Below are 10,595 nucleotides of genomic sequence, written 5' to 3'. Positions count from 1 at the left end.
CGGTTGTAACTTACTCAGTTGCATTTAGTTGCATATGAGGTTGCATTTAGTTGCATATGAGATTGCATTCAGTTGATTCTATTGCAATCTAATGGCCCCGCCAGGGGCACCCATACATCATTTGTAACTTACAGTTTTCAGTTGCATTTAGTTGCATATGAGGTTGCATGCAACCTCATATGCAACGGAAACTGTAAGTTGCAACTGATGTATGTGTGCCCCTGCGGGGCCATTAGATTATAATAGAATCAACTGAATACAACCTCATATGCAATCATATATATATATATATATATATATATATATATATATATATATATATATATATATATATATATATATATACCGATTCCAACGATGAGGTCGAAAATGACATTTGAAATCTGGAACTTGAAATCAGGATTTGTAGTTGCATATATGGTTGCATATGCAACCACAGTATTTTTGAAAATATTTTAGAGAAGTTAGTATTTTTGAAAATAAGATTGGATAAGATAGTATTTTTGGAAATAAGATTGAAAACGTGGTTATAAATAAAAAAAGCCCTAAATTTTATATGAAAAACAAATATATCCAATATTCGCTCATCCCCCACTATAACTTGATTTACACATTTCATATTTTCATACCACAATAATATTCGTTGCTTCCTTTGTTTCTGAGCTAAAGCAACGACAATGTCAAAGAAGCCATCAAAACCCTCGTCCAGTCGACCCGGTGGCATCCGGACCCTCTCCGATTTGAACCGCCCCTCCGGACCCGATTCCGACAGCGACTCCGACGCTCCCCAGGAGTATTACACTGGTGGCGAAAAGAGGTTCTTTTTTCGCAATTCCATCTTATTTTATCATATCTCTTGCTTTATTTAATTAATCGAATTATCGCGTTTTTATATCTGAAATTGTGTGCTTTATCGTCTAGTTTTGTTATTGTGGAGCTTAATTGAATCGGTAATTGACTAGTAATTGTTTTGATTAGGATTGATTAGGATTAGGTTTAGGTGTTTGTAGTTTGGGACTTGTTTGTGTAACTATGCTTTGACTGTGTTTATTTATCGAGACGAGTGAGAATGTTGTCGGAGCTTGTATTTAGCTATATCGGTTGAACTCTTTGAAGGATTTCATAATACTGATTATTTGCTTTACTAGTTGAACCTGTATCGTCTAATTTTGTTATTGTGGAGCTTATTTGAATCCATAATTGACTTGTAATTGTTGTGATCATAATTTTAGGTTTTTATGTTTGTAGTTTGGGAGTTGGGACTTGTTTATGTAATTATGCTTAGGTTGTGTTTATTTATCGAGATGAGTGAGAATGTCATTGGAGCTTGTATTTAGCTATATCGGTTGAACTCTTTGAAGGATATGATTTGCTTTACTAGTTAAACCTATATGCTTTTGTCGTAATTAAAGTTCATTGTTTCAGTTGTTTATTTGCTAGTAATTAGATATATACGCAGCGTAGTGTGTTGCAATTATGGCAGGTTGCTGTTTATATTAATTCGAAGATTTGGAGTTCGTAGTTGAAACTTTGTTTGGGGTTCTTTCTCCCTTGTTCGGAGTTGGAGGTCGTGGTGGAAAAAATGATTGTTGATAATTAAGTTTATTATATTGTGTGGTATATGTGAGAATTTAAGTTTCGGATGTGCAACTTAATAGAAACTTCTGGTAATATGACTAGGTACCGTACCTAAAAAAGAGAAAATTAAAGACATGCTATGATGAGGACAATGGTTAACAGACCAAATATACATCCCTACGTTATTTAAGGTTAATACTTAATATTAACCGTGACCACTATGGTGTTTTTTGGAGTTCTATTTAGGTCTGGTAATTTAAGTAGTATATTTATATTGGAAAGTAGTAATTTTCTTTTGGATAGGAACTCACTTGTCTTCTGAGTCACGTGATTTCTATGTAAGCTCTTGTAAACTCAGTACTAATTAGATCTTGAATATTATGAAGCAATGTGTCTTTTAATATATTGGACTATTTTTATGCGTGTTTACCAATTCCCGTAGAGACAGGTTTCAATATCTTCTCTTTTAAATCCTTTTACAAAATTTTCCCTGCTTCCAATCCTTTAATCTTCCTTATAAATAGTGGTGAGTGAGATATTTCTTCACATCTTGCCCAAATGCAAACATGTTCACATTCTTTCTGCTTCTCAGAGACTTTGTATCTTTGTGAAGCTGATCTAAATTTGCACAAGAACGTACATGTTCTCATTCGGAATTTGTAAATGATATATATATTTTATGCCCTTCTGAAGCTGATCTAAATCTACCCAAGAGTTTAATGTGCAACTTTAAATTGTAATGTGTGGTCTAGTCGAATATTGCACTGCTTTGCTGCTTGCTTATTTTTGTAAGCAATTGTTTCAGAGGACTGCTTTTGTGGAATAATTAACTTCAATTGTAAACGCTAGGAACTTTAAAAGGCTAAATTTTTTTCAAGCACACACATTTATGTTTTAGACTTTAGATGACTGAATTATGATTATACTCGTAAAAGATGATTTAGATGCTAAAATAAGTGAATGATCACATCAAGTTTTTGAAGCTTCGCCTGCAGTATATAATTTGATGGCTGACATATGTCACTACTGAGGCTACTTAAATTCTACTTTATCTTTGTCTCTTTGGGCCTGTTTGGCTAAGTATATGACAAGTCACTTCTGACTTATAAGATAGAATCAGCTTATTTTACCATTTGTGTAATAAACTTATATGTTAACTTCTGATTTGTAAGTTGGAATATGGGAAGTTGAAAATTTCGACTTTTTTCACTGACTTGTTTTGATTATTTTTCATTTGAATTAATAAAAATGTATATGATCAATTGATCACTTCAAAAGATAAGTTGTAATATTTTATCTTACTATTTCTTGTACCTAGTAAGTTATAAATTACCAATAAATTAATCCAAACTAATAAATTAGAAGTTACTATTCGCTTATAAGTTACTTCTTACTTATAAGCAATAAGTAACTTTTTTTAAGGTAAGCCAAACGGCCCCAGATTGGGTTCTGGTCTATCTTTATTTTTTCATGCAGAGAAAGTTTCTGAGGTAGTGTGGTTTGGTAATGACGTGCACAATGCATATCATTTTTCTGACGTAGATTGGTACTTGCAGTGGAATGCTTGTGCAAGATCCAAACAAGGGTAATGATGTTGATGCAATATTCAATCGAGCTAGGCAGCTTGGTGCTGTTGAAGGGCCCTTGGAAGTTCCTCGTCCATCATCAAGCTCAACAAGCTTCACTGGAACTGGAAGAGTGCTCTCTGGGGATGTAGTCCCGTCTGCTCCCACTCCTCAGCAGCCTGAGACTGTTGTGCACAATATTGTGTTTTGGAGAAATGGATTCAGTGTTAATGATGGCCCTTTGAGGAGGTTGGATGATCCTGAGAATGCACCTTTCCTGGAGGTAACTTCAATCTTCAGATGCAGCCAAATTGTGTAAATCAAATTCTAACTTTCGCATCAAGTTCCAATTTCATTTAAGTTTAGCATTTACTAGTTATTTGGATTTGTTTCTTTATGTTGTTTTATCCTTTAAACCTGCAACATAACTTAATACTTTAGTGCTAAGATATCACCTACAGATATTTGTTTAGGGGATTGAAACTAGCTAATACTAAGTGAATGTTTGCCAATTCTTTTTAGTATATCTGTCAATGTTTTTACAAAGTTGCAGCGGTATAGCTAGTAGTTTCATTGTTATGTGTATACTTGTAGTTTCTTTCTATTATATCACTACAACTGGTGGCAGCACATAATTTAGGTACTACAAGGGCCAATTTCTCAAAGTGCTTAAAGGTGTGTAGAAAGTGCAGTATTTGTTAGGAAGCTGAACACCTGAACTGCGTCTCTGAATATAATTAAGTGTTTCCCTCCCTAGAAGGTGACCATACAGTTTCTAACGCAATTAATACTCAGTTTTGGTTTCCATTCCCCATATTACTTAATAAGTTAATTGGGTATATTGAATTATGGGCAAATGCGGCTGAGTTCACTTGGCTATATTACTAGCACTTTTGGCTCCAGCCATGCTTACCGTGTTGGACTTTTATACAATGCACAGACACTTCTTCTGTGTTGGATTTTTCAATGTAATTTTGGGTACTTTTGACCAATAAAAAGGCCACATGTGTCTTGGATCTTTATAATTTGAAGAAGAGGAGAGCATAAAGAACAAAGTGGGGAAGAAAGAGGTAGAGTTTCCCCATGTTTAATACTTTAATCTGGGGATTATGTTTGATTCATCAATGCTATATTATTCAGTATAACTCTTTAATGAAAACATTATTTGACTTGTGTCACCAATTATCATAAAAATTCCTGGTCTGGACTCTGGAGCTCTTCCACGACTCCCCTAAGTGCAATCAACATAGGGAACAAGTGATTAGTGATGCTTTAATTTCATATAATAGAACTGATGCAAATTATATGTAAAGAACTAATGCAGTTTTCTTGAGAACTGATGCAATTCACTTGTAAATTAAAATAATAAATTTTAAGTGGGTGCAACCGTGCAAGTGGTAGGCAGCCATCATGTTCAAATTCTCGTTTTTGCCACTAGTTTCCGGTTTTGACTATCTTTTGTTTTAGCTGGCTAATGTTGAGTAGTTTAAAAGTCGAAATTTGTTTGGGCCTACTTAGATTTGAGTTTATTTGATTATTATGTTGGTGGTAGTTTAGCAAAAGATTTTCTCTGAGAGAGACTAATATGGTTACCTTTCTTATTAGACACGGATCAATAACTTGTATCTACAAGCCTCTATCTTAATTTATTGCATAATTTGGACTGGGTTTGTAGCACGCATTTGCATCAGGAGCTTGACCTATCATACATACGATTAGTACATATCATCTTAACATTACTGTAATTCTGACTTTCTAAGTATTGCAACTTTTAGTACTGAATAATGTCAAGTTTTCATTGGTTTATTTGTTGTTGAGCTGCAGAGCATTAGAAGGTCCGAGTGTCCAAAAGAGCTTGAGCCTGAACATTCAAAGACTCTTGTCCATTGCAACCTAATTAAGCGGGATGAGAACTGCCCTGTGAGTCCTGACCTCTATATTTGACTCTCGTGATTATTGTTATTTATTGAGTTTTGTTTTTGCAATTTGTTCCAGCTATATTTGGGTTAATTAATGTATAAAGTAGGAAACATAGAAGCAAGAGGGTGGATTTATATTATTTAATTACTTTCCCCCTCGAACAATCTATGGACTGATTGACAAATGACATTGCTCGCGGGTTGCATTGTATTCATACAGGAACCGAAAGCGCGTAAGGTTGCATTTCAGGGTGTGGGGCGGACACTTGGTGGCACCAGTTCTTCATCTGGAGAACCTGAGCCAAGTAATGCCACTTCTAATAATGCTGCACCTACACCTTCCATGGGCCTGGTCGTTGACCAATCATTGCCCTCTACCTCGATACAATTGAGATTGGCTGATGGAACTCGCTTGGTTGCTCACTTCAATAATCACCACACGGTTGGTGATATTCGTGCCTTCATTGATGCCTCTAGGCCGGGGGGTTCCAGAACTTATCAGTTGCAGACAGTCGGATTCCCTCCTAAACAACTCACCGATCATGGACAGACAATTGAGCAGGCAGGCCTTGCGAATTCTGTTATCATCCAGAAATCTTGATTGAGCTTGTAAGGTTCAGACTATACTGTTAAATGTTACCATATCAACTCAAGAGTTTCCTTAAGTTACTGTTTACGAACCAAATCTTCTTACCCCAGTTATGATTTGGTGTAAAGCACATAACACTTCGACATTAAAGTGTGTTGTCCTGAGATATGGTTGGTTTAGTATTCTTGATCTAAATGCTATATATAAAACATAGATGACTTCTTTGTGATGTAATTGGTATTTTGTGATGACACGATTTTCTTATTCATATAGTCAGTTCAGTGCATACCAACACATTTATTGTGACATAACTTAGAGAATTTTATAGTACTTCAGTGGTGAATGTAGACGGAGTATGGACTGGATATGTAGTTTTGTGATGGGACTAAACCAATGTCTTTTCATGTCTTCGATCAACAAATTTATTGAATTTCAATCTGAGATTAGAATTATGAAATGGGTTAATTATCCAATAGCACACTCACTTCACACCAAATAAATGACCTAATAACTATACATTAATATTAATTACAATTTTGTCAAAAAAAAAAAAATTACAATTAAATTAATAGAAATAAACATCTATAAAAAGAGAATGCATTTAGAGTGAGCAGTTGGTTTGTCAAGTTAAGCTGTTAGTAAAATAGCCAAAGCTTGAGTTTAGATTACATTTGCACTAAATTATTACAGTGTATAGTTGTTAAACACACTAATCTATATTATTATACATCAAACAATATAGTATCGAGTTTACAAAATGATCACAAAAAGTCATAGTCATATAAGAGAAAAGAAGTGCGACTTAGAGAATATAAATTTTTTTGCATCGTCAAAATATGTAACTTTCTTAAACTTCCATTTTTTTTTTGTTATCGTAAAATTGATAACACCACGTCTTCATCTATACATATACCAGTATGCCACCATTTATTAAACAATATCATTGATAATCAGGACCACCACCTCATTATCAGTTATCCTAGTAAAATATTATAGACACTAAATACGAATAAATTGAGTTATTCATTCTCAAAATATGTAACAAAATGGTATTTTTGATCATTAATTGAAAAACAATAATCATATTTTTGTGTAACTATATGAAAATCATAATATTTTTTTCCATTCTCCTTGTATATATCTAGAGAATGCTGAAAACATGTTGGAGTTGCTCCAAGCAAGACCTCTCTCCATTAATCTCATCTTTGCCACCTACTTATTTAAAACTCTCTTTTTAGTTCACAAACGTGATACACGCCTACTGATTCTTTGTTATTTCTTGTTAGGGTCCTGGTTGTCGGGGACAGTTTATTTGACACACTTCCAGAGGCGTTGGATCTATATTTCAAGCGTCCAGATTAAAACTTTTTCTTTTTAAGTATCTGCTATAATTTTCCGCGGATAGGAACTTTTCCTATCCGCGGAAAATTATAGCGGATACTTAAAAAAAAAAAGTTTCAATTCAGACCCTTTAAATACAGATCTGATGGTAATGAAGCTGTGTGTTTGATAAAGCCTCCTGACAATCAGTTGTCAGGACCAAAACCCTTCTTGTTATAGCAATTGAAAAAAGAATATGGAGCGACATATATATTAAATAATATCAATGACAAATCCATCACAATCAGTAGTGTGATTCATGCAACCAAAACTCCAAAAGTGTATGTTGGTTCATAGAGCATCCTAAACTAATCTCTTGAAGCCAAATCTGCTGAACCATGCATTTCCATAAGAAATCAAATACAATATAAATGCAGCATAAGCAACAATCACACTGCAAACCAAAGATCCAAACACCAGCCCCTTGACCTCTGAGGAAAAAAAATCTACCAGAACATATCCATTAATCGCGGTTACCAGGGCTGCCACGATCCACATAATCCCCTGCATTAAAAAAACCAGTAAAATATTTGCATTAATCACTAGTACCATAACATCGCGTACTAATAGGCCTCGTGCAGAAATGTGAGAAATGAACTTACTGCATAATGCGGTCCAATTCTGAAAACTCCCATGAGCTGCTCATCAGCTACAAGTACAAGAAGTGGGATGAGGGCGAAAGGAATTTGCATACCTTGAAGGACGTTAAGCCATTCGTTCAGATTATCAAGCGAGGCATCAGACCTATTATAAACAACAGCGACAATAATAGTTGGAACGATAGCACAGCTTCTGGTTATTAAAGATCTTAGCCATTTTTTCATACGCAGATCAAGAAAACCTCCCATTATAAACTGTCCTGCGTATGTTCCAGTTAAGGTGCTACTTTGGCCCGCAGCCAATAAGCCGATTCCCCATATATAGAGGATTGGGAATAAGCCTCCACCATACCTCTCTTGAAGATACTGCCCTGCATTCAGTAGCCCCAAACTATTGGCTTCCTTGGTATTATAGAATCCTTTAGCAAATACAGTTGTTACACATAAATTGATCATAAAGGTCACAAAAACCGCGATGGATGATTCAATTGTGTAGTAATAGAGAGCCTCTTGGACACGGCCTTTCTTGGTTGGATCTACTTTTCTTGATTGCACTAGAGCAGAGTACAAGAATACATTGTGAGGCGTTATCACGCAGCCAACAACTCCAACAGCTTGCTGGATTGTTTTTCGTCTGAGTTTTGGAACCAAAAGACCTGAAACAAAAGGAGTTTTTTAATTTACAGCAACAGTCTTGAAGTAAGCCCAAGATTTTCAATTGATCAAGTTCGGACCAATTAGTAGTTGCTTTGCATCGGGTTTTGTATCAGCAAACATCCAAGCAAACGATAAGGCCATAGTTGCAATAAGAACAGCAAAGACAGCTTCTAGTTTCCGCACTCCATAGTTCTCAAGAAACAGAAACAAGAAACTGTTCCAGAAAACATAACAGTATAAACACAACTGAGATAATAAACAATAAAATTTACCAAGAGTTTGTATTGTATAATAATCGGATTTTCTGGTGTGTACCCAGAGCACACGCTAACAACCACTTTTTAGTTAGGTGGTGGATTTTTATTGGTTCACATCTCATTAATAATAATGGCCCTCTGCATGCACAAAAATCTCCGCCAATCAAAAACCTCCGCCAATCAAAAACCTCCATCTAAGTAAAAAGTAGTTGCTAGTGTGTATCCACGCCAGATAGACCCTTGTAAAATTACTTACCAGTCAGAAGCTGTAATAATAACACCAGCCCAGAGAGGAACTACACCATTACTAAGAATATTAATAGCAATAGCACTCCCAATAACCTCTTGGATATCAGCACTAATCAAAGCCAACTCGGCCATGCACCATAACAAGAAGCTAGCCCATCTCGGATACTCATCTCTACATATCTCAGCCATGTGCTTCCCCGTGACCACCCCAATCCTGGCCGATAAAAGCTGAATCAACAATCCCATCACCATAGCCCATAACAACAACCATAACAATGAGTACCCTGCAATTGCACCTGCTTGTAAATCTCCCTCCAAATTTCCAGGATCAAGAAATGAAATGCTCATTAGAAAACCCGGGCCCGTGAATTGCCACAGCTTCTTCCATGAGAAAGGAGGTCTTATATTGTCATCACCATCAATGACAGTATGAGAAGATCCAGTGTCCAAGGAGAGATAATCATCGTCGAAATAGTCATTATTAGTTGATTGTGCAGATACAAAATTTAGCAGCCGGTTGTTTTGATTTTTTGCATGAGGAGGAGAACCCATAGGAACAGTTTTTTCTTCTTACTTTGTTATTTTAGAATCTGATACCTCATCCTAGTTCCCTTGCTCCATTATATCATGGCCTCGGAACTTCTGAAGATCCTGGAGTATTTCCTTCACTGTTTTTCGCTCTGCATTCAAGTAAGTTCTGAACTGCCAAAATATGAACTCAGAACAGAGAGAATTGACAACAAATAACAGATTTCAAAAACAGCACTGAAATGCCAAACGATGACAATTTGCACGAAATAACAAGCATACTCACCACAGTTAGTTACAAGCTAAAACAAGGCACATAAGTCCAACTGCTCTATTTTTATAGTAGTTGTATCAGTGCTAATCGTCGAGCAATTTTCATGTTAATAAATTCAGACTTTACAGTGTAAACAGAAGAATCTTACTATTTGCAAATAGTGCATCCATTAAAATAATATCAGAAGAATTCGATCAAAAAATTTCAAATAATATCAGTCTCTGCAGAACACTTAAAATTTTTGAAGTCCAGCAACATTGCATGCAAGGCTGCAACTCAAGTTTAGCCGCCTTTGTATAGCAATCAAATCAATGAAAATTTCTAGTAGCAGATAATTAGTTACCTCTATACAATTAAGGCCGGGTGAGTAAGCTCGCTTGGTTGCTCACTTCACTTATCACCACACCTTCGTTGATATTATCCTCGCCTTATTAACAAATACCAAATTCTTATTTGGATATTTTAGCTGATAAAATTCTAATCATATTTTAAAGATGCATATATTAATTGCGAGCAAAATGCAATGCGTGTTACTCAAGAATACTATAGTTTGCAGTGAAAGTATAAATGCAGATAAAGATTAACAAAGGGAGACAAAGACAGAATATAGGGGAACAGAAGTCCCATACAGGGGAAGCTGCGCAGAAGCTGTCTTGTTTAAACTTATTGTAGGATATTAATATCGCTTTCAACTTTGATCCCCACTTGTGCATAGTTGCAGTATATTTAGCAAAACAACAAATCTGCATGATTAGCCAGACAAATTCCTGGGGAACACGGAGCTACAATAGATTTTTTTTAATATAGAATTTAATTGTTAACTGAAATAGGATTTCAAAAAAAAGAAGAAAAAAGCGACATATTTTTAAGGTGTGGTACAAGTCTTGTAATAATAAAATGAATTATTGGGTCGGGGTTTATTGGGTCCGGTTCATCAGGTCAGTGGTTTTATTATTAAATGGGTTAATTATCTGATGTGGCAGCATATGTGTTAACATTT

The 10,595-nt window shown here is 35.4% G+C and overlaps 2 protein-coding genes across 4 annotated transcripts; one reads left to right on the top strand and one right to left on the bottom strand.

Annotated features, from left to right (window-relative positions):
• The first annotated feature begins 601 nt into the window (after positions 1-601).
• LOC108202706 (plant UBX domain-containing protein 4) lies at positions 602-5,885 on the top strand. The gene is made up of 4 exons (XM_017371223.2): positions 602-817; positions 3,135-3,426; positions 4,968-5,063; positions 5,283-5,885. The coding sequence occupies exons 1-4, from the start codon at positions 678-680 to the stop codon at positions 5,661-5,663; spliced, it is 909 nt and encodes a 302-aa protein (XP_017226712.1). The 5' UTR covers positions 602-677; the 3' UTR covers positions 5,664-5,885.
• A 1,329-nt stretch (positions 5,886-7,214) lies between these two features.
• Positions 7,215-10,193, bottom strand: LOC108202704 (metal transporter Nramp3.2). 3 transcript variants are annotated; one of them, XM_017371220.2, is made up of 5 exons: positions 9,939-10,193; positions 8,801-9,495; positions 8,365-8,501; positions 7,634-8,286; positions 7,215-7,535 (listed from the first exon to the last, which is right to left on the bottom strand). In XM_017371220.2, exons 2-5 carry the CDS (start codon positions 9,343-9,345, stop codon positions 7,335-7,337), a joined length of 1,536 nt encoding a protein of 511 aa, XP_017226709.1. In that variant the 5' UTR covers positions 9,346-9,495; positions 9,939-10,193; the 3' UTR covers positions 7,215-7,334. The 3 variants fall into 3 exon arrangements, with proteins under 3 accessions (XP_017226709.1, XP_017226708.1, XP_063937495.1); XM_017371219.2 differs by having other exon boundaries at positions 8,801-9,490; XM_064081425.1 differs by having other exon boundaries at positions 8,801-9,473.
• Between the last annotated feature and the right edge of the window lie 402 nt (positions 10,194-10,595).

The sequence above is a fragment of the Daucus carota genome, chromosome 7 (genome assembly GCF_001625215.2).
Source record: "Daucus carota subsp. sativus chromosome 7, DH1 v3.0, whole genome shotgun sequence".
Classification (NCBI taxonomy): domain Eukaryota; kingdom Viridiplantae; phylum Streptophyta; class Magnoliopsida; order Apiales; family Apiaceae; genus Daucus; species Daucus carota.
The sequence above is the reverse complement of the archived record's forward strand: the minus strand, read 5'-3'. Positions and strand labels throughout refer to the sequence as shown.